This window comes from Microtus oregoni, unplaced genomic scaffold, assembly GCF_018167655.1.
Source record: "Microtus oregoni isolate MIOR12 unplaced genomic scaffold, Mior012 000003F_ref0000135, whole genome shotgun sequence".
NCBI lineage: Eukaryota > Metazoa > Chordata > Mammalia > Rodentia > Cricetidae > Microtus > Microtus oregoni.
The window spans coordinates 3,794,524-3,818,209 of record NW_024543062.1 but is presented as its reverse complement, the minus strand read 5'-3'; the positions used below and the strand labels follow the sequence as shown (position 1 = coordinate 3,818,209).

General features: G+C 53.5%; 3 protein-coding genes across 3 annotated transcripts in view; 2 read left to right on the top strand and 1 right to left on the bottom strand.

Annotated features, from left to right (window-relative positions):
* CUNH7orf50 (chromosome unknown C7orf50 homolog) overlaps positions 1-23,686 on the bottom strand; it is a 101,906-nt gene that overhangs the window by 47,633 nt on the left and 30,587 nt on the right. The window lies entirely within an intron of this gene.
* Positions 1,055-10,092, top strand: LOC121446020. Its single transcript, XM_041648313.1, has 4 exons — positions 1,055-1,181; positions 1,858-1,994; positions 2,354-2,357; positions 9,101-10,092. Exons 2-4 carry the CDS (start codon positions 1,920-1,922, stop codon positions 10,090-10,092), a joined length of 1,071 nt encoding a protein of 356 aa, XP_041504247.1. The 5' UTR covers positions 1,055-1,181; positions 1,858-1,919.
* Positions 17,663-22,098, top strand: Gper1 (G protein-coupled estrogen receptor 1). The gene is made up of 2 exons (XM_041648312.1): positions 17,663-17,807; positions 19,969-22,098. The coding sequence occupies exon 2, from the start codon at positions 20,193-20,195 to the stop codon at positions 21,318-21,320; it is 1,128 nt and encodes a 375-aa protein (XP_041504246.1). The 5' UTR covers positions 17,663-17,807; positions 19,969-20,192; the 3' UTR covers positions 21,321-22,098.

Here is a 23,686-nt window from a genome sequence, read left to right as displayed (position 1 = left end):
AGAGAGAACAGCCACCACAGTTCTGTTGTCCCATGCCTGTGCGGTCAGCCTAAGGGCCAGCATGGGGCAGGCAGGCAGAAGCCTCAGGAGGGCATGCAGGGCCTTCCCAAGGTGGAGAGGCTGGTGGGGAGGCGGCTGTGCCCAGCAGCCTGCTCTGCGGTCCCCATGAGGTTCCAGTGCCTGAGCATTGACACCAGGCAGGCTGGTCAGCACCTGACTGTGGCTCAATTCAAGCTGCAGGGCCTCTAGTCCCACTGCCTGTCCCCAAGGCTCCTCCCATTGGGCCGAGAGGTATTGCACTTCTCAGGCAGAGGAAACAGCAGCAGGCTTCAGAGCACAAGTCTGTACTTCCCTTACCAGCGGGTAAACAGAATTTGGGAAGGAGGGGATTATCAGCCCAGAGGCCCCACCCTGCCTCTACACCCTGTCCAGTTCCCGGGGGAGGAGCCAGGTACTAACACTTTGGGATAAGGCCCAAGTGATGCAAAGGAGACTGGAGAGGGGAAGCCTGACGTGCAAGGGGCACCGGAAAGGGAAAGGGGCAGAGGTCACTCAGGGACCATTCTCAGTAGGGATACAATAGTGTTTTACAGAACTGTCAAAGGCCATTAGGAAGGACACAACCAGTGGTCGCACAGAGAATTGGGGTCAAAGACGGAAGTACCAGAGGTGACCCCAAGACAAAGCAGTGGAGAGTTGCCCTTGGTAGTCCCACCAGTCTGAATCCATGAGCTGAATCTACCACAATGAACTCAGGGCCAGGAAGGGGAACACAGGCGGTTGACACAGCGGATGTGGGTTGAGAGCTGCCTTCACACATCAGGCAGGAAGGGGGCAAGGGAGGGTGCAGGGACTGTCCCAGAGGAGGGAGGCCACAGGGATGAGGCCTCTTCAGCCATTAGCCTCCCCAGACTTCTCTCCCACCAGCCAGCTTCTTCCTTCCTGGGGCAGCATCCTGGCAGCACCCAGAGCTTAAAATGTACTCAAGAAGGACCCAGGTCCCTAGTTAATGACTTCTAATCCCCTTCAAGTCAGAGAGCAGTGTGCCCCACAGGAACTACCCAGAGGTCCACCACAGCGCTGGGATGGCTCTCCACAGTACTCAGGACGCTGAAGGAACTGCCTGAGACCAGTACAAGGCGGCTTGGGGCTGATGCCACGCAAACAGCCTACAACATGAGGTAAGCTGCAAAAGTGTGCATACACGGGGGTGGGGTAAAGACCACTGCATTTTAAGATTTGAAAGCGTTCCCAAGACTGTTTACCTCCACTTGGCCGAGGCTCTCCCTTCAGAACTTGGTGCCTCCGCTCAGGACTCCTCCCAGCCAGCATCATGGCATCCTGGGCAAGGCCTGGTGGAGAGGATGCTGGACACCAGCAAGCTGACGCGCCTCCTGGCGTCATGTCCAGGCAGAGCCCCCACTCCATGCAACCTCAAGATGCAGCTCTGGCCATTGGTATGTGGGTAGTAAGGGGTGTCCAGTGTCACCTGCCATCCAGGCTGGAGTGTCTACTGCCCTGAGTCACTCTGTGTCAGGGACAGAGGGGCCAGCCCCTCATCCATGTGGCAAGGTACCAGGCGCTAGTTTGTTCTGGTTGGGAGAACTTTTTCTGACTGGGTGGGGCTTCAGCTCCTATTTTAGGTTGCAAATGTCTTTGCCTTCTGGGAGGGACCTTCTGCAAGTGGCCCGCACACTTCTGAAGAGAGCCCTGGAAACCCTCAGACTCACACACGTCACTCGTCCACCTCAGACATAGGTCCATTTGGATTCTTCTAGGTCACGTGGTCCAACCATAGCCCACTTAAACACAGTGTGTGGTTTGGATGTCTCCAGGCCGAATCCTGTTTTTTCTCAGGAGCTGTGGGCGTCCGTGCCAGCCTGTCTTTGGCAAGTGTGGAGCAATGGAGGAACGGCTGGATGAACAGGGAGCATGCCCCAGTCCCACAGCAGCCCCCGATTGCTGACGGAGCCTTGTGTGGATCCCTGGCACAGGTGAGCACTTTCTTACGCCCTGGGGAGGTAGCAGCCCTGCCCACTCAGCTTGTCCTCGTGCCTCGAACTTACCAGTGAACGTGCCCCGGGGAAGTTTGTGAAAACCAATTTCCTTATGGTTCAGGTCAATTCTGTTAAGTAAAAGAAAACTCTAGCCTTTGGTAAGGCGATCCAGCTGCTTCCTGAAGGAAGGGTTCATGGTGGCCCTGGTCAGCTCTCACAGAGAAATGGGGACAGGTCCGAGGATGATGAGAAAGCAGAGCCGATGTCGGCAGGGCTGTCAGGCTAACCACCCCTGGAGGATTTTCATCAAGGGAGTAGGGTAGGATGGGGCGAGCCTGGTGTGGCGGAACATAAAGACTGGTCTGTAGTGGGCACATCTGGAATGTGTATTTGCATGGGGCGGGAAACCTGAAAACAGAGAAGTCTTTTGGCTTGACTGCAGCGGGGTGAGGCGGAAGCGCAGACAGCAGGAACGCCAGGGCAGGGGCTGGGAGAGAGCCTTTGGAGACTGGGCGATCAGGGCTGACTACCTCTGCACAAGGTGGGCTTTGTGCTCAGACGAGTTAGTGTGATGCCCGTGACACGTGTCCCTGTGAGCCAAGGCGAGGAGAGCCTCGCCAAGCGGGCTCAGCTCACTTCCCAAGACGAGTCTCCCAGTGATGCTCGGCAGTGCCTCCTTGGGGCCAGTTAGTGGGCCCAAGACCACAGCTTGAAGGGGACCCTGACTCATCTCTCCCTGCAGATGCATGGGGACACAGCTGTGGTGCTGATGGCTCACTGGGCCGCCAGAGACAACATGACATGGAGCCTTTGCTCCTGCTAGGGAAGTTGGCCCAGTCAAGCGCCTCATTGCCCTCCTATCCCCTCTTCTGGGGTTCACCCGCTTGGCTCTAGCTAGCCAGAGGTTTTCCTCCTGTCCACACCCAGCTCAGGCAGGATGCCATCAAGACGTAGAATAAACAGCGGGCCAAAAGAGCCTGGAAGACCTGTAGCTGGGGGAAGCACCCACAGGGAGGCGCCATGGAGGGCAGGCTGTAGAGAGAACCCATCGCTTTTACTCTCAGAAGCCCGTGCCACCGTGGCTCAGACCAGACTCCTTTGCCATCCCCTCTTGTGGTCACTGCTGCCACTGCTGCGTGCCAGATATTGCAGAGTGAGGGCAGGAAAGGGTCTGATCATGTGCCCCCCACCTTGGTCTGCCACCGTAGTAGGAAGGCACCCCCCTCGGTGGCTGTGTCTATCCTCAGAGAAACAACAGCAAGTGACTCAAGACTGCGAAAAGTCACAAAATACCAAACACCTCTCTTGGTGACCTCCGAACTACTTACTTACCCCACCCCCACTACCCCAAACAGTTCAACACAGGAAGGTTCGATTTCTTGCTTGGTATTTGGGGCAAATCCTGCTTTTGGGGAAACTGTGGGTCACCCACACTTGCCATAGGCATCATGCGGGTTTCGACCCAACAGCCCTGAGTAAGCTGTTTAAGCTACTGGATCTCAGGGCAGCAGAGGGTCTCAGGGGGCACGTGGCACCTGGTGACAGGGCTGGTCAGTTCCAGTGTTCAGGGTTGGTACCACCAGTCCTGAACAGGGATTTAAAGGCCAGCTTGCTCGTCAGCACTTCCCAAGCTCAGTCTTGTGGGAAAGGTGCCACACACAGCAATGTGTAAGGCAGAAGAGGGGCAGATAACCAGCAAATGCAGAAACTTCCCAGGGTCCCGCCTCACACTCTCTGGGTCCATCCCTCCACTCTCATCTCTGGTGCTCACGGAGGGGGAAGCTGAGAAAACACAAGCCTCAAATAACCACAAAGAAGGCTCCCATTTAACATGTTGCCATGGAAGGAGTAGGCTATCGTTCCTGGAAAAAAAGACGAGGGGGTGCTAGGAGGCCTACTGCCTCAGTCGGACCGCCCAGGAGGGGTCTGCCTTCTTACCCACAGGCCCCTGGAGCTCCCACTCTGCAGGAAGCATGACGCCTGCGTGAGGCCAGGCAGCTCCGCCCAGCTAGGCCACTGGTCACTGGACTGGAGTGTCCATCTGGCATACAGCACATGGGGCCAGGAGCAGTGCTGAGGCTCCCAGAGGCCAGCATCTGTGTGTACGTGTGCATGTGTATATACAGTACAACGTGTGTTGGTGTGTGTGCAAGTGTATTCATGTGTGTGCCTGTTTGTAAAACTGTGCCTACACAGGCGCACACAGCTACATGTCAGGGTGCGTCTGGTGTGTGCATGTTTGTGTTTCGGTGTCTCCAGATGCATATCTACCTATGTGTGTGCACATGGACACTTGTGTGTTGGGGTGTGCCTGGGTATACACACACGTCTACACGAGACAAAAGGCACACGTACTTTATCTGCAAGATTCGAGAAAAGCAAACAGGACACTGCTTTTTATCATTATCTTAGTGAAGGTGATTGTCTCGATTCCTAAAAAAATGTATAGAAACAGACGGCCTTGGGACCAACAGGACAATCAAAGACAGGCAGGCCCGCGCTGTCCACTGTGACAGTCAGTGAGTCCAGTGCTGCCTTTCCAGATCCCTGGGTTGGGTGGTCCTACACACCACCATGATGTCAGTCCAAGCTCCTCTCCAAGGTCGCACCTCTGTGCAGAGGGCTGGCTAGGGGCTGGAGGGGGACATCAGGCCATGTGTGTGAAGCAGACACAGTGACTCACCAGCGGGTCCTCCCCAGTCTGCAGGGCAGGAGACTGGGATGGAAACATTTACAGAGCCAAGGCCAGAGGCGCTAGAATGGCTAAGTCCTGCCAGAAGGAGAAGCTGGCTGAGGGGATGGAGGGAGGTGGGGCCCCCAGGGTAGAGCACAGCGGGTCAGGTACAGGAATCCACCTCCTGGGGGCAACTCTGGCTTTCCAAGCGCCAGCCACGGACTCAGCTTGTCAACCTCTGAAATCTCACACGACGGGTTCACAGGCCTCCCTTGCCTTTGGCTGGCAGTCTGTGGGGCATTACAGCAAACCTGTGATTCCTCAAAAGACTTGTTCTGAGACTGGTGGAACTGTGGAGGTAGTGGGGAGTCAGCAAGTCCTTATGTGACCTGTGCCACAAAAGTATGCCAAGGCCACTTTACCTGCTGTAGCACACACATACAAGGCCACCCATGCCATCCGTGGGTCACCCAACAGAATCTCACATGCCACATCTGTGCAGAACTTGTGGGTCCTGCTTTAAAGACCTACAGAATAAGTGTGGTTTGGAAGGGTCTGTAGGAGCATCATGCCTGTATGGGAAGGGCTTGCAAAGCGCTCTCATGGCCTTTGGACAATGCCCTGGGCTCTGCTCACCCTCTTTCCTCACCAAAGCAGTGCTGGGTAAGTGAGGGGGTCACACTTACAGGAACCGTTCTGAAGGGCTATTCACAGAGTGGTGGCCAAGAGCCACCGTAGGAACACAGTGTTCTCAGATGCTAGCCTTGGGGAGATCCCAAAGGACACAGGGCTGCTGAAGCCAGCCCTTCTGTAGGGCTCTGGAGATCCCAGGTTCTCAGCCTGATATGCGTCCACGGAGTGTCTGTCCCTCTTCTGTGGAATTCTAGGTTCTCCAGGAAGCTAGGTTAGGCTGTGGCAGGACAGTAGGGTGATGCAGCTACCCTGGAAGGCCGGCGGCCTCATCTGACCCTAGAGCCAGCCACGCTGCTCTCAGATACGCACCCAGATGAAAAGAAAGTGCTTGCACTGGAGGCCTGAGAGCAGCTGTGGAAGAGCGGCTAACACTGTTCGGACTTCTTAGTGACAGGAAGAGACTACTGGAGGGCCAGGCAGTCACAACCAGGTCACTCAGTGCAGGGAGGTAGGCACCTCATGTGCACAAGAGAGCAAGACCTAGAGGTTCCAAGGAGACCGACCACGTGCTGATGTGGAAATGTCAAAGCTGCAAGAGATAAAGCAGACGAATGGCTGCCGGGGCTGGGCGCCAGGGGCGGTCAGGGAGGGAGCTGTGTCAAGGGCTGTGACCAGTTCCGAGGGGGTGCCTGCCAAGAGGTGTGTCATTTCTACAAAAGCGCTTTTAAAATGATCTCAAGAAGAGGGTCAAGCTCTCAGTCAAACCAAGCCAGGCTGACCCAGGCAAATTAAAGCAGGGCATGGCTGTGCTACCACACATCTGAACTGAGGTTCAAGTGCATTACCAGACACAAGCACTCCAGTGCTGGTGTACAGCATTGCCCAGTGAGAGACCACTGGGGGCCACTCAAGCTGGCTTCCCTGGGCAGCCCCGCTGCCTCTCCTCCTTTTTCCACCCAGCTTGGGGCTGGCTGTGGAGGAAGGGGAGTCGAGGAGCTGTCAAGGCTACAGAGAAGTCCCGGACACAGAGTGCTAGAAGATGGGACAGGGGCTGGGAGGTGAAGAGTAGATTGTGGAAGCTTTGACAGTAGATGGTTTCAGTGGCAATGCCAGATAGACTATGTTGGTAAAGGGGCCAGGTGGTCCCGTGGATAGACGAGGTGTTGGTTAGGTCTGGAGTCATGTGGCTCCCAAGAAGGACTAGACCCCCCTAACTTTAACAAAGACAGGGCTGCAGGCAGCAGCAAGGCAGTAAGGTGTGCCGTGGGGTGTTGCGCACAGGGTAGTCACACTGCATGAAGAAGAGTAGAAGGCTCTTGGCTACTTCTTCCCCAGCTGGCCTCTGCAGGACAGGACTGGGGAGCTCTAGAGGACCAGGGAGGGAGACAAGCTCACCTAGTCTGCATGGGTTTCCTCCCACCCTCAAGGGACAAAAGTTCAGGATGGCACCTCAACTTGAGCAGGGTCGGGTACAGGAAGCAGAGCCCCCAGGCGTGGCTGCGCTGCACGAGTAACCACCTCTCAGGAATCCATCCTTTCCTCTTACATTCCCAGCTGGGAAGGAGTACTGGTACCCAGAACATACTGGTACTCTGTACATAGTTGGAACGCTGAGACCCAAGAACTGAGGTGATGAAGCCCACTCTGTGTGGGTCTAGATGGTGCTAGAGGACATCCTGGCTAGAGCATTCGGGACCTGAGTGTGGCCCCTCCACCCTGGTCAACCGGCTGAGAACCAGAGGCAGGCCATAGCTAGACAGAGGCAGAGCTGACTGCTGCCAGCCAGAGAGGCCCTTGGTGGCGGATGGCCGCAGACACAGTACCCAGTAGCACACCGCGCACATGGGGCATGGAGTGGCTACGGAGATACATCAGATGTCTGCTCAGCAGCTCCGCTTCCTGACCACGGTCAGAGATCACAAGACGACTTCCCATTCCACCTGACAAGACAGACTTCAAATCGCTTCCTCCCGAGCCGGCCATGACTCTTCATTTCCACACCGCTGGCTCCGTAAGCACCGGCAGCTGGAAGTTATCACGGCCACTGCTGTCTTTTCAGACTGAAAGAGACAGATACGACGAGGAGCCCGCAGGCCCATGGGGAGTGGCAAAGGCTGGTCAGCGGCGGCACTGTAAACATCCAAACACACCGCAGACTCATCAAAGTCAAGTCCAGTGTGGCATCACAGGGCCAAGAAGGGTCACCTTCCTGCTGCTTGGGACACCCAAAGAGAACTGTCCTCCAGGTCTGCAGGGTGACGGGGTGAACAGGACAGCGACGTACAGTGAGTGAGCTGATGACCGGGGCGGGATCCTGAAGCCCAGGACCCAAGAGGTCTACTTGCCCTTCTCTATCCTACTTTGCACACAGCGCTTTCCCTGGCCACCCCTCTTTCCTGTCTCATCTCTGGTCAGGAACCTGTCTGTAAGTGAAGCAGTATCTCCCACCATGTTTTGTATACACAACCGCTGCTGTAGCCTTTGGGTTTTGTTATTGTAGAGAAACAGAGATTCTTTAAACGACATAGGAGGAGGTATGGCAGCAAGCAGCGGGCATCCTGAACCACAGTCATGAACCAGGGAGGAAGAGCAGGGGAACTGAAAGGGGGGCTAGCCTTCAGACCCTCAAAGTGTGCTCTCGGCGACATTCTTCCCGCCAGCAAGGCCAGAACTCCTAAACCTCAAACAGCGTCACCAACCTGAGCCTACAGGCACCATCTCACCGAAACCACCACAGAGATACACAGAACCTCAGTCTGGGTACAGAGCAGGCACAACACCAAGTGCATGGCAAGCTCTGAGGAGTTGTTACTAAGGGGAAAAGCTGGCTGGTTACAGCCACTCTCTACTTCAGAGTCACACACCAGTAAACTGCAGTCACACTGTGTGAAGGAGCCAGACCAGGCCAACACCCACACCCACATCTCCCCAGACATCCGGTCCATCTTCAGAGCAAACAAAAGCTGGCTGTGCAGCTAGGCCAGGCTTCAGGAATCCCATTAAAATTACGGCTCCAGTTTTATCACCCTCAATTTCCTTTGACTAAACGGCAATATTATTTCCTAGCCTCCACTACTATTTAGTTAGATTTTAAAGGGCAGAAGGCACCATTTGTATGGAAACAAAATTATTTCATTTATCAAGCATGGGCGGGCAGAGCGCTGGGGCTGTCAGTGTCCTTACTTAAAGCCCTGCCTGGGAATTTACAGCTACTAAGTGACTCCTAGCTAACCTGGCCATCTTAGGAAGACCCCACATCATTCCAGCCTCCATAATATGGTATCCCAGTTTCTAGAAAAGGGTCAAAACTGGCCAGAATCTTCTAGAATGTCTGAGAGTCTCAAATGCAAAGGTGTACCTGTCCTTAGCAATGGCAGCCAGTGCTAGTGATGCAGTGCTGGGGCCCCTAAAACCCCGTTCCTGGAAAATTGCCAGCTGAACCCTTCCTGGGAGACAGACCACTGCTAAGAGCCATGTTCAAAGGCTACTGTTAGCTGCCAAGCGACAGTGTGTGTGTGTGTGTGTGTGTGTGTGTGTGTGTGTGTCAGGGGGGAGGGGGCCCTTGTGGGTTAGCAGTGAGGGTGCCCCGGGCTTCTTGACTCATCCTGCACTTTTTAGCACCAGGCTCACTAGACCTGCGCCCTTGTTCTCGACACCAAGACTGGGCTCTGACATCCTCCCTCCATTCACACAGAGGCTAGCTCTAGGCACCCTCTGGAGACCCAGCCCCTTGTCCCGCACAGGTGTCCTTCCCTGGGCCAGTCACACAGCCATACAGCATCTGCTTCTGTTGCAGGTGGGACCGCTGCCCTGAAGATGGACCGTCACAACATGTCCTGGATCCGCTACCCTAGCCACGTGTCCCCAGCTGTGGAGGATGTCATTGCAGCACAGAGCATCATTTCTAGGTGCACACATGTGTATGTAGCGGTGTGTGTCCCGCTGAGCCTGGTGACAGGGCTCTTCTGTCTAAGCGTGTTCATCCGGGAACGTACTAGGCTGGGGGTGCTGGACAGGCTCCTTGCAGGCCTCACAGTCACTAGCATCTTGGTGACTCTACTGTCCCTCAATGCTGCTGGCCGGCCTGACTACATAGCCACGACAAACCTGGGCTGTGGGACACTCTCATTCTTCTCCAATGTCTGCTACTTTACAGCTCAGTACCTGCAGGGGGCCATGCTTGTCCAGTCTCTTCTGCCGGGATCTTCAGGCCGCCAGCTCTTGGTGAGGCCTGTGGCCAGTCTAGTTGCCATCGGAGGCTGTGCTGTGTGTAGCTCGCTCATCGTGGTGTCCCTACTGGGCACATCTGGGGAGTTGCACGCAACCACTCTGTGCCAGGTGGATCCACTGACGGCATGGCCCGAATATGAGATCGTCAAGTTCAGCCTGGGCTTTGCGCTTGCCATGAGCTTTCAGATGGTTCTCCTTCTCCTGCATGCTACATACCCAGCCTGGCGGGTGGCTCCTGCTCCAAGGGACCCAGCCTCTGGGCACTGGACGGTACTGGCCGTGACTCTCAACATGTTTGCCTGTAGACTCTTCTTCAATGTGGTCCTCCTGCGTCGGGCCCAGCTGAAGCTTCGGAAGGATGTGGGCTCCCCCAGGGATGAGTTGCTCATGAACCTCGCAGAGCTGGCCCTCTCTGGAGAGAGTTGCATCAACTTGGTGGTCACCCTCGTCCTCCACACATGGTGCAGGCTCAGGTTGCTGGGCCTCCTTGAGCGCCTGACACAGAGATGCAGGCGCGGACCGGACCACAGCATGCCCTTGGATAGAGTAGGGGGCTAGACAGGGCCTGTCTGCAGGCACAAGCCACACTCCGTCCTGGTGTTCAGGGAAGAGTGCTTTTCCGGGGAGCTTGGGCAGGGCTCATGTGTTCTGGATGGTGCTTAACAAACAGGAGCTTCTTGCGGTCACCTCAACCTATGCAAATAAGACAGCTTCTCTTCCCAGATCAACAGGTGCGCCTTGAGAACATTCAGGTCAAAGACACAACAGCATGGGTGCAGGGGCCGATCGGAGACCATGGGTCTGCTGGAGGGTGTTCTGACTATAATGGTCACCTTGCCCGATGGCTGCCATCCTCCATTCCATAGCTCAGTCTGACGACACAGGAAGGGCACCGTAGAAATAAGCACAGTACTCACCTAAGGTTTTTGTTTCTTTCTTTTTCTTTTTCTTTTTGGTTTTTCGAGACAGCGTTTCTCTGTAGCTTTGGTGCCTGTCTCGGAACTAGCTCTTGTAGACCAGGCTGGCCTCAAACTCCCAGAGATCCGCCTGCCTCTGCCTTCCAAGTGCTGGGATTAAAGGCGTGCGCCACCACCGCCCGGCTTGTTTCTTTCTTTTTCAAAATAATTTACTTTTATGTGCACTGGTGTTTTGCTTGCATGCATGTCTGTATGGGGGTGTTGGATCCCCTGGAACCGGACTTACAGATAGTTGTGAGCTACCACATGGATACTGGGAACTAAACTCAGGACCTCTGGAAGAGCAGTCAGGGCTCTTAACTGAAGAGTCATCTCTCCAACCCCACTCTTTTTGTTTCTTGAGACAGGATCTCACTACAGTTGAGGATGACCTTGACTCCCAATCCTCCTGCCTCGGTCTCGTGAATGCTGGGACTACAGGCCTGTCCCCACACCTGGCTACTTCTTCACTCTATAGCTATGTCACATTCTGCTCCTACACAGTTGCTACCACAGCTTTCAACAGCCAGAGAATTCGGGCAACAGAATTCCCACTCAACACCTCCTTTAGGTTTGTCTTTTAAAACCCTGTCATCACAGGGCTGGAGAGATGGCTCAGCAGTCAGAGTGCACAGCGTTCTTGCACAGAACTCGTGTCCGTTCCCAGGAGCCACATCAGGGGGCCTGTACTCCAACTCTGGGGTTGGGGATCCAATGCTGTCTTTCATGGGCACCCACACTCCCATGCACATACCTACCCCACCCCACCCCCCACACACAATTTAAAAGAATACAATCACATTTTAAAAAAATTCTGTCATGGTCAACTGCAGTGTTGAGATTATCACCCAGAAGTGGAAAGGCACTGAAAACAGCTGGTTTCCATGGAGGGACAATGGTGTCACACAGGGCTGCACCACTACACTGAGAGCTGGCATGATAGCTGCTGAGAACTCCAGCATATCCAATGTTGGAAGCTGGGTCACTTAGGTGTGGTTTCCTTAGGTATCTTCATGAGGGGAGGCCCAGTGGACAACCATCATAGGCCCCTTCCTGGCCTCTTTCTGGCTTCCTGTCTCAACATGTGATCTCCATGTCCAGTGTGCTCTCACCATCAGCTATGCCCAGGGTCCCATCCATTACCCGCAGCGCCAACAACCATAATCTGTTCCCACTAGGACTGCTACAGCCCCCGCCACTCCAGCCACAGTTCCATCTGCCCCTACTAGGATCCCATCCACTATGATACAAACAAACAAACAAACCAGTAAGGGCTTCACAGAAACTAAACTGGCAGGGCTACCTAATCTTGGATTTCTAACCTCTGAAATTGAGCTATGAAAACCACCCTGATTTATGACGTACCCAGCCTCAGAAATGTTGTCACAGCAAAGAAAAATGAACTAAACATCCACATTCTAGACATCTCTGCCCTCTGGCAGCTCTGGGATTCTCTCAGCACACAGCCAGCCATCAGCTGCCCCTGGACCAGCCTTCTATACCCTCACTTCACTTACACTCAATGTAGCCAGAGTTGGGCTGACCTCTCCATGTGGTGCCCTATTCTCCAAGTACCATATCCCAACCATACTGGCTCGCCCACCCTTCCAGAAATCCAGTCTCTGTCCCTTCTACTGACCCAGCCTTTCCTGCTCAGCTCAGAACTCCTTTTTGTGTTGTGGGCCAGAGGATGCCTCAGGCAGGAGTGCAGGGCAGTGCCCTGTCAGGAGCAAATTCTGCACAGCAGGTCTCTCTGGTGTCATGATAGTCAACCCCTAGATGTGGCCGCTTTTAGTGGCTCGTGGTCAGCTCCCTCCTGCTCACACACTCTTGGCAGATGTGGAACCCACCAAGCTAATTTATAAACACCTGCCACGATGGAAGCCCATAGCACATGGCTCAGCAAGAAAAGAGGAGGGTCTCAGGGCAGGAGCAGTGGGTCTCAGGACAGGAGCAGTGGGTCTCAGGACAGGAGCAGTGGGTCTCAGGACAGGAGCAGTGGGTCTCAGGACAGGAGCAGTGGGTCTCAGGACAGGAGCCGGGAACAGGACAGGAGCAGTGGGTCTCAGGACAGGAGCAGTGGGTCTCAGGACAGGAGCAGTGGGTCTCAGGACAGGAGCAGTGGGTCTCAGGACAGGAGCAGTGGGTCTCAGGACAGGAGCAGTGGGTCTCAGGACAGGAGCAGTGGGTCTCAGGACAGGAGCAGTGGGTCTCAGGACAGGAGCAGTGGGTCTCAGGACAGGAGCAGTGGGTCTCAGGACAGGAGCAGTGGGTCTCAGGACAGGAGCCGGGAACAGGACAGGCTGCGGCTCTCAGCTCTGAGCTCCTCAGCATTCCGGGCAGCGAGTATATTTAGAAACCTGACCACAAAGCCTGAGCCTGCATTGTTGGCTCTCAAACAGTAGGATTCTAGCTTTTTCAGCTGTAGTGTGTAGACCAGAAGACACCTCAGTGTCATTTCTCAGGAAGTAGCCACCATTTTTTGTTTTTTTAAAGATTTACTTATCTTTATATTCTGCATAGGAGTGTTTTCCCTGTATGCGTGGCTATGCATCACACGTGTGCAGTACCTGAGGAGGCCAGAAGAGGGTGCTGGGAATTGAACCTGGTTTCCCTGAAAGAGCAACCAGCACTCTTAATCTCTGATCCATCTCTCCAGCCCACTCCCACTTCCTCCTCTGGAATTAGTCCATTAGGCTAGACTGGTTGCCCAGTGAGCCCCAGCCCCGGCGCTACAATTACAGGTCACCATACCTGACTTTAAAAAGTTCCAGGGGAACCAACGCCTTCTTCTGGCTGCCTCAGGCACTACACACATGATGCACAGCAGACATGCAAGCAAGCCAAACTTCCAGCCACACCTGATTTCCTGTGCATGGGTTCTGGGGATCAAACCCGAGTTTTCCTTGCAAACTTTTGACTGACTGCGCTCTCTCCAGACCTGGAACTCTGTACTTTAAAAAGGCAGTAAGTTGTGTGTGGAGGTGCATATCCATAATCCCAGTACTCAGTAGGCTCAGCAAAAACGATCATGATCCCAAGGCCAGCCTGGACTACACATAAAGACCTTGTCTTAAATGCAAAACAAATGATAACAATAAGAACAACAAAAATGGAGCAGAAGGGAGCAAAAAATTAAACCCACTGAGATCTGGTTAGGGGAGGGGCTCCAGTGATGCTGGAGCAGCAAGCGGACACAGACTCTGCACCAGGGCCCTGTGGGAAAGACCCCAAACCAAAGCCCTCCCAGCAGGCCCTAGACAGGGTTAGGCTGACTGGATTCTGTCTCTCTGACTCTTGACTTGGCCATATACCCATAACACCATAACCACTTGATAATTCCTAGGAGAAGGAAGGGTCTTTCTACCTGAGAAGCCAAGAGGAAGATCTAGAGCAAAGGGGACACCTGGGAATGCAGTTCTGGACACTCTGATCCAGAGCCAGGGTGCAGGGACTGATTGTGGGTGGGGAGAGACCCCTATGGAATTCAAGCCTCCCTTGCCTAAGAAGGGTTTGAGTTGTTACAAGGTCCCATCCCCACCACTCCTTACAAAGCCCCACTCCACCTACCGGTGGCCTCCCTGAATAGCATCCAGGGCCCCTCCATGTCCATCTGCACTCTGAGCTGCGCACATTCACTTTTGGTTGCCAACACTCTCCAGGAATCAAAGGAAGCAACCAGAAAGCTCCCAGCAACCATGGAAGGGGCCCAGCTGTCAACACCGTGAAGCTACCAGAAGCGTTCCCTACAGGCACATGGCTGTGTGTTCTGAGTGATGGGGTGGGGGCAGTCAGGCAGCAGCTGCAGGGCAGGGATATGACACTCTCCTGGGGCTGTAAATCCCTTCCCACATTGGAAGATCAGGCTACAGAATTGGCTTTTTCTGGGAAACAGCCCCAGATTGATCTAGATGCCTGTCTGTAGGAGACTTCCTGAACCTCACAGGCCCAGGACCACCACACCAGGGTGCTCCTAGGGCCCAGATGCCCACTTCCATGGCCCAGGAACCTCCCTTGAGGTGTAAGTTTCCCAGCCACCATCTCACAAGAAAAGCAAAGGCTCGGGAGTTGGGGAGACTGAGTCACAGCTCTGCACTGACCCTGACAAAACAGTCATTGCAGGCCAGAGTGGGCAAACAGGGTGCAGGGAGACCAACAGCATCAGTCTCCTGTGCTCAGCCAATGGCCCAGGAGAGCAGGAGAGCTGAGCCCTGATTGGCCCCTCACTGCCTGGGACCTAGACAAGTGCTCGGTCTCTCCAGCTCTGTTTCTTCTTTTGTAAAGGAGATGCCAGTATTAATTCCTGAGGCATTAATGATGATAAAAGATAAAGGGCCGTGTGCTGAGTAGCAGGGAGCTCCAGGGTGAAGTTTATGAAGCCTTCACCTCCCTAGCACCTGTTCCCCACACATGGTCCAACACTGTCTGCACACTGAACGGGTGGTGGCCCGCACACTGGACTGTTTCTCAAGCATGTGGGGACAAGCAGGTCAGGAAGGAAATGAGCAAGGCAGGTGCAAGGGCAAAGACCCTGGCCCAGACTCCTGGCCACCGGTCCTGCCTTCTGCTACAAATGCTCACTGTGTCCCTCAGGCTCTGTCCTCTGTCCAGTTCTGAAGGAGGGCTTCTTGAGACTATCGTAGAGCACTATGGGTATAATATGGAGGAAGCCCTCATAAACAACAGACTAACCACTGTGTTTACAGAATCTTCTCCAAGGTCTCTCCCATCCATATCCACAGTAAAATCTATGGAGGTCAGAAAGACCCTTCTGCCGTGGTCCTGTTGTGGTGACATGGATCCTGAGTGCTGGGCACAGATGTGACTACCTGATGTGTTAAAGGAAAGGCTGGGCTAGAGTCGGATGCTCCCACAACACTTCCGCTGCCAGTCTTGCACCTGTGCAAGATGGCAGAGCACCCCAGGGGACTCCCCAGGAAGGCAACAAAGGCCCTCTGGCTGCTCCAGCACCATGGAACACTGAGCATGGGCTTGAGAGTGGGGAATTTTTAAGGGAGCGGCTATTTTTAAGTGGCACGCCTTAGCTATTTCAAGGTTTGGGTTTCTGTTTTATTTATTTAATTCAAAAGGAAGCTGTGTTTTCTCATGATCTGTTTCTTTTAAGATGGTTTCATGGACGTTTTTTAGTGTTGACGTCATCTTGACTTGGTAAGTTGGTCAAAAGATACTGAAGGACCAATGGACCCTTTATCACGCTCTTCAAATGAGGGAAAACCAACACAGAAGTTGGGGCGTCTACAGCTCGGAAGGGTCCCGACTTAGTATTTTTCCATTAAAAAGGAAATTTAACACAGAACTCGGCTTAAAGATCTGTGCATTTCCCAAAAAGCATGTCTCAAAGATTCTAAGGCAGCCGGGCGGTGGTGGCGCACGCCTTTAATCCCAGCACTCGGGAGGCAGAGGCAGGCGGATCTCTGTGAGTTCGAGACCAGCCTGGTCTACAAGAGCTAGTTCCAGGACAGGCTCCAAAACCACAGAGAAACCCTGTCTCGAAAAACCAAAAAAAAAAAAAAAAAAAAAAAAAAAGATTCTAAGGCAGTAGCTTATAGAAAACCACCAAGCGTGTTTGCAGCAGGAGGCTATGCGCATGGGCACAGGGCAGCTGGCCAGTTCCCAAGAGAAGCCCCTCGATCTGTCTGCATGTAGGTAACTGCTTCGTTTAATATTTTATGTGAATGACTGTTTTACCCACATGTATTTCTGTATACCACCTGTGTGCTTGGGGGAGTAAGTCCCCTAGAACTGGAGTGACAGATGAAGGGGAGCCAGCATATGATGCCGGGAATTGGACCTGTGTCCTCTTCGGAGTGACAAATGCTAACCCCTGAATTATCTCTCTAGACCAGTCCCTGCTTCTTCCTGCTGCACCCAGTCTCCCTTCTGGTTTCCTCAGCCAGCAGAAACATGCACTATTCATGCTAAAAACTATTCATGCTAAAATACCCACTTAATGTGCTCAACCTCATAGCTTCCCAGCAACCAAGAAGGGACCAAGACCAAAGCCCAGGGGGCTGCACTGAGGAGGCAGAGGCGGAACACTTGGGTCTCTGGCCAGCCAGCCTAGCTCTATTAGTGAGTCTAAGGCCAATGAGAGACTCTGCCTCAAGAAACAAGGGGGCCAGAACCCAAGGAATCGTAACTGAGGTTCTCCAGCCACATACAAGCATATGCACACACATGAACACGCACGCACGCATGCACGCACACACACTCAGATACAAAGAAAGTACAAATGAGATCAATTAACTATGGACGTTTATGAATAGCAATAACGTGACTGAACAGTCAAACAGCTGAGATCGGGGCTGCCTAAGATCCGCTCAGGGAGTGACGTTCCCTCCCCCGAGCTTGTCTCCACCTCGGGGCTACAATGCCACGATCACCCCAAGGCTCCAGATGAAACCCAACAACCAGAAGGTGGGATGCTTGTGGAATGGCAATCAGCCACAGGGCCACTCAGACCCCAAGGCCTGGGTCCCCTCAACTTTGGTTATACGAGTCCTAAAACTGGAAACAGAGACGACAGGTGCCAAGGTGGGGAGGAGTCTCATCATCCACCTGGAAGAAAGGCAAGTCAGTTGACCCTTGGGCAAAGGGACATTAGACCCACCTAACATTAGAGCAAAAACCCACCTGGATTCCTAATTTCTGATCAAAATACTTGCCTCTTGTGGGCTACATTTCCCGGGGGAAGCCTCCCTGGGAAAACCGTAGCTTATATTCATTGTGTTCCTGGCTCCCTACTAAAGCTGACTTAGAAAACTCAGGGTTCAGTCTTAAGGCCAGCACTGGCCAAAACAAAGCAAGAGCATCATCACTTGCTTCCACAATGAGGAAAAGTTTCTTACCTAACAGGTAAACAAGATCATAGCCCCGCCACACTTCAAATAACTGTGTCAGTGGGTTAACTGCAGGTAAATAACAGCAGTCACTCTGGAAACTTCCTTAAAACATGTATCAAGTTGGACTGTTTTTGCTGCCTCCATGTATGAGAAAACAAAAAACAGCCAGCAAAAAAATGGTTAATGCTGGCCTTAAAAAGGAGGCTGGCCAGAGCCCAGTGAGTAGGCTTGGGAAGTCTATAAAGGAGGCGCAGTGCCAAGGGGGCCAGACGCTACAGGACAGCCATAGGCATCGGGAGTCTGCTCCCTTCTAGACAGGTCTTTCTTCTCCTCCTCTCCTGCTGTCCCTGCTGGGCACCATCCCCAAGGTGCTGCAAGTCTGGGGCCAATCAATCCCCTGCGCCCAAGCTCCGGGTACTCCTCCAGCAGATGGTCCAGTGACACCGTGGCACAGGTAAGATTCAGGCTGGTGCCCCAGATTCCGGGTCTGCATCTGGCTGGAAACTACTTCTGTGCTGTGTGGGGAATGGCAGAGCAGGCACACACCCCTCAGCCTCCAGGGAGAGCATGCTAGGTGCGACCCAGGCAGGGGCTCTGCCCAAGAGCAGGCAAGAGCGTGTCCATCTACAGCTCCACATTCACGTCCCGGCTACGCCCTGTAACGGTAACACCACATTGCTGCCGCTCTTTGCCTGCCAAGGGAATCCCAGTGGCTTAGCAGTTCCAGGGACGGGGGTCCCGTAAGCCTGGCAAAAACCTGGCCTTGTTTCTCCAGGTCTGGACCCACAAGAGAAAAATCAGAAGGACACTAGCGTTAAGCTTTAGACCAACAGAGCAGCAGTTTGGATCAGGGACAGAACCGAGGGTGTCGTTTGTGCCACACTCCCACCAGAATGGCTGATCAGCTCTAGGGCTCTGCTCCCCTTAAGATGCTGGAGCTGTGGCAGAACCTCTGAGGTCCCACATTCACACATTGCACTCTGGGTGAGTATTTTTAAATTTGGAAGTTTTGTTTGTTTGTTTTGAGGCAGGGTCTCACTATGCAGCCCTAACTGGCTTGAAACACTACATAGACCAGGCTGGCCACAAACTTACAGAGATTCACCTGCTTCTGATTCCTTTGTGCTGGGATTAAAGTGTGCACCACCAGGCCCAGCTGTCTTGTGGGATCTCAGAAGGAATCAAGGAAAACCTTCCACACTGTAGCTGGACTCAGCAAAGGGGTACTTCTGGGGCTCCGATGAGCACTACCTCTGAAAGATGGGTTGCCCACCCACACCCACACTTCCAGGACAGGATGTGGCCATGGCAGTGAGCTGCCCCTCTTTCCTTCCTCCCCTTATTTTACTGAAGCAGTGTTTTGGGAGAGAAAGGCCAATAAACCTCAGGATTGTCCTTGCTTCACCTCAAAACTAAATGCAAATCCCACAAGAAAAGCGAATGCATTTTCAGAAGCCAACGCTGTCCAGTCTGTCATCTTACCCTGGGTGCTACTGGCTGTGGTAGGGAAGCTGAAACAGTAGCTGCTCAGGGCAGTATGGACACTGAGTGGTACCCCCAGCTTCTACCCACTGGATGCCAGCACCCCTCTCCCATACTGTGACACCCCAGGGTCTCCAGACACTGTTAGTGCTGAGAACCCAGATCACACCACAGAAAACCCTGGGGCACGGAGTCGTACAAGCTAGGAAACATTCCCAGCCACATCCCCCAAGCCACAAATGAAACTCAGCTTCCAGGAAATAGCATCTAAAATGTGATAATTCACAGTAATTTGTGGAAAGGACAAAATGTTCTCCTTCCTCTGCTCCTTTCTTCCTTATGCCTTGAGAAGGGGGTCTCAGGCTACTGTCCAGGATAGTCGCAAACTCCTGGGCTCAAGGGATCCTTCTACCTCAGCCTCCGGAGCAGCTGGGCAGATGAGGAGTCATGCTCAACTATCTAGTGACTATGAGGACAGTCTAGACTGCATGAGACCCTGCCTTAAAAACCAGCAGTGTGTATATGTGTGCATGCGTGTGTGATGCTAGACGGAACCCACGGCCCTCGTGGGTGCCAGGTAAGTGGTTTACCACTGAGCTACACTCCGGGCCACAAAGGACAGTTTTTATTCTTTATTTTCATTCCGTATTAGGGAGCAGGTGTTTATTTCCGGCACCCACACTCAGTACTGCCACTAGTCAGAGAGCGAGAATTTCCATACCACTTCAGTAAGAGAGACGTCAGCTCCCACCCGTGGGCTTCTAAAGGCAGGGTTTTTCCCTTCCCATGTCGCATATCTTTCCAACAGCTGCCAAACTTAATGAGACTTCCTGTCTGGACAAACAGTTTCCCCCAAATTCCCACACCATGCACGCCCTTTTATTTCATGAGCCGGTGATCTTACGGGCCGCACTGCAAACCATCAACTCAAACCATCAACTGTGGACACCATTAGGGGATAGAAAGAACACCCCCAAATCCATCTCTCCTGCTCCAGCTCAGGGGCATCCATCTCTCCAAGATGGCCAAAGTCAAGGTCCAGGCAGGCTCTGTTATAGTCCATGCACTACACCTGGCTCCCTCAGGATACCCAGGATTCCCGATGCTTAACCTTGTCCTGTCTGCCTCTACAGGTGCCCAGAGAGTGAGCAGGCAGCAGGCGTGGCTGCCCAGCACCTACCCAGACATCAGACACCCTGTCTGCCCTTCTGGTTTTCTGAGACCAACAGGTTCCCGGGACTATTTTTCCTGCTTTACAAATGCCTGGCTCACTTCCTTTCTTTGTGAAGATGGAGCCATCACTTCAAACAGACTTCTGTGATCCTCTCAGCAAATCGTGAAAGCTGCGAGGGGAGCCATGGACGCAACTACTCCAGCCCACACTGTTGGCGTGGAGACCTACCTAGGTCCCATGTGGCCAGTCCCTTCCAACACCACCTCTCTGACCCTCAACTTGTCCCTCCCGCTGCAGGAACACACCCCGGGCAACCTCACTGGGGACCTCTCTGAGCACCAGCAGTACGTGATCGCCCTCTTCCTCTCCTGCCTCTACACCATCTTCCTCTTTCCCATTGGTTTTGTGGGAAACATCCTCATCCTGGTGGTGAACATCAGCTTCCGGGAAAAGATGACCATACCAGACCTGTACTTCATCAACCTGGCGGTTGCCGACCTCATCCTGGTGGCCGACTCACTGATTGAGGTGTTCAACTTGGATGAGCAGTACTACGACATCGCGGTGCTCTGCACCTTCATGTCCCTCTTCCTGCAGATCAACATGTACAGCAGTGTCTTCTTCCTCACCTGGATGAGCTTCGACAGGTACCTGGCGCTGGCCAAGGCCATGCGCTGCAGCCTGTTCCGCACCAAGCACCACGCCCGGCTCAGCTGTGGCCTCATCTGGATGGCCTCAGTGTCCGCCACACTGGTGCCCTTCACAGCCGTGCACCTGAGGCACACGGAAGAGGCCTGCTTCTGCTTTGCCGACGTCAGAGAGGTACAGTGGCTGGAGGTCACACTGGGCTTCATCGTGCCCTTCGCCATCATTGGCCTCTGCTACTCCCTCATAGTGCGGGCCCTCATCCGGGCCCACAGGCACCGTGGCCTGCGCCCACGCAGGCAGAAAGCCCTGAGGATGATCTTTGCCGTGGTCCTCGTCTTCTTCATCTGCTGGCTGCCGGAGAACGTGTTCATCAGCGTCCACCTCCTGCAATGGACGCAACCAGGGGACACTCCCTGCAAGCAGTCTTTCCGTCATGCTTACCCCTTGACAGGCCACATCGTCAACCTCGCAGCATTCTCCAACAGCTGCTTGAACCCCCTCATCTACAGCTTCCTCGGAGAGACCTTCAGGGACAAGCTGAGGCTGTACGTGGAGCAGAAGACAAGTCTGCCAGCCCTGAATCGCTTCTGCCATGCCACGCTCAAGGCAGTCATTCCCGACAGCACAGAGCAGTCAGATGTCAAGTTCAGCAGTGCTGTGTGAGATGGACCCACCAGAGGGAGGAGGACGGGGAGGAGGGCAGCCCACACCCAACACAGGTGGGAAGTCAACTGAACCACGTCGTACTCTCAAACCCCAGTGGCTTGGGGAATGTCGCACTGCTGGGTCATCTCTGGGGTTGCTGGGATCCTTCCTGACTGTCCAGCTCACGGATGCAGCAACCCAGATTCAAGGGCCCAGGGCATCAGGTAACGCGACACTGACTGTGACCTCAAGGGACACCATACAACCTGCAGACCCCAGACGATGATTCTGCTGTGATGAGTGACAACCAAAAGGATAGGCCGCCTTATGGGAGCATCAGCTACATTTCTGCTACCGAATGCTACCTGGGTGGAAGACAGAGACAGAATATGTGTACCAGACCCAGTGGCTACATTTCCTTTGCCTATGATGTCTAACTGTCCAGCGCAGCTAAAGTCAAGGACCCCAGAGCCTTCTCCTGCCTTCCAGAAGGCTGCAGGTCACCCCAGCTGCCACCTGAGTGACCAGTGTGTCTGAGCTGAGAAAGGCCCTTTGACAAACGCCCCCCTGCTCGGGGATGCCCACCTCTCGCAATGCTTGTTTACAAAGGTGACGGAGGCTGTGGGTGCTGCTGTGCAGGTCAGGTGGGGTGCCACCATGAGATGGGTGGCTCAGGGACTTGCGTCTACGAAATAATCCTGGGAACAGTGAGGTGTAAATGGCTCTCATTAACATGTAAAAAGGAAGAAAGAGAACTAAAGATTGGGGTATCCCTTCAGTATCTGAATAAAATATAGTCATGTGGTCATTCTTCTTTGCTCTGTGGTTCCTGGAAGGGGGGAGGGGCACAGGTGAGGAAGGGACAATGAGAAAGCAACGCCAGTTTGGCTTCTTCCTTGCAAAGGAAGCTATGCCCACAGCTTCACACACCTGTGTGCCACTCTGAGTACCTCCTGCGCATCAACAGGCTACACCTGGCACTTCTGGGATGGCATGGTCACATGTTAGGTGGCACCTGGGCATTACTTATGTTGACAGTCACACTTTGCCTCACTTAGGGGTCTGCACAGGACAGCTATCTGTTCCTAGGAGACTCTGGACTGGGAGACATGCCTATCGCTGGGAGTCACAGAGCATGCCTGGAGCCAGAAGGGAGGGCCCTGGTCATGTATTACAGGACAGACAGCTTCATGCCCCATCTCCACTTCCTGACCACCCGCCTGAGTTAAGACTGCTCTAAATGAGGACCCTGGGGTCTCTGGAAGCATGTTGGAGCTGGGTAAAGCCATAGGGGCACAGACAAGGCAACATGTAGGTGACAAAAACGACTCACTTTGTCTCTAAAGAACATGCTCTTTTCCATCCAAACTATGACCCCGCCCTTTTATTCTGATGATAACACAGTGTATTTAAAGATAAGTGTAAGTGAAAAAGCACGTAATATTTAAGTTATTAAGTTAAATATTAAAAATATTTAAATATCTTTCCAGATATTTTAGTACAATATCTAGCTGGATAATGGGGACACACACCTTTAATCCCAGCACTCAGGAGGCAGAGGCAGGCGGATCTAGAGTTCGAGGCCAGCATGGTCTATCGAGCAAGATCCAGGACAGCCAGGAACTGTTACACAGAGAAACCCTATCTCAAAAAACCAAAAACAAGAAAAGCAAAAAGAAGACTATTTGGAAAGAGAACAGGAGGCTTCGTGGACTTGGCAGGGCCAAGGAGCCAGCCAAACCACACAGGACAGATTCCCTCTGTCGCAGTTTCCATTGATACGGATGGTGTGGGCTGGCACGGCTCCCGGCCTGGAGCACCTGCATCCCCTGCTTTAGTGACCCTGAGTACAAGTCTTCAAGAATAAGAGGATTTGTCCCACGCAGGGCTGGCTTTCTACCTGGGCAGCACACAGGACTCTTCCTTCAGAATGGTGTCCATGAAGCAATGGTGAAGGGTGAAGACCCACCATGGGAGGTGGGCAGGGAAAGGGGCTAGGGTGTGACTCCGCCTTGTTGAGCCCACAACTCAGACAGAAGAAGCCCTTCCCTCCACCCCAGCCCTCTGCCCTACAAAGGTGTGCACCGTTCATACAGCCCTTGCATAATCAAGAAGGGTAACTCCTAAGGCACTTTTGTCAGCAACCTCAGAGCCCCAAGTGATGTGACCAGCCCTCGTGGTGCCCCTATAGACAGGCACAGAGCAGGGCAGGCTGACAGTGGAGGCGAAGAAGTGTGGCCACAAACCCTGAGAGGTGGCATCATTGCAAATACCTGATTCAAGCTGCCCCTTTGATCTCACAATGGCGGCAGGAAAAGACCCTCCATTCCAAGTCACAGAAAAAGTCAGGCCGGATCTCAACTCTTCAGATTTGCCTACAGGAG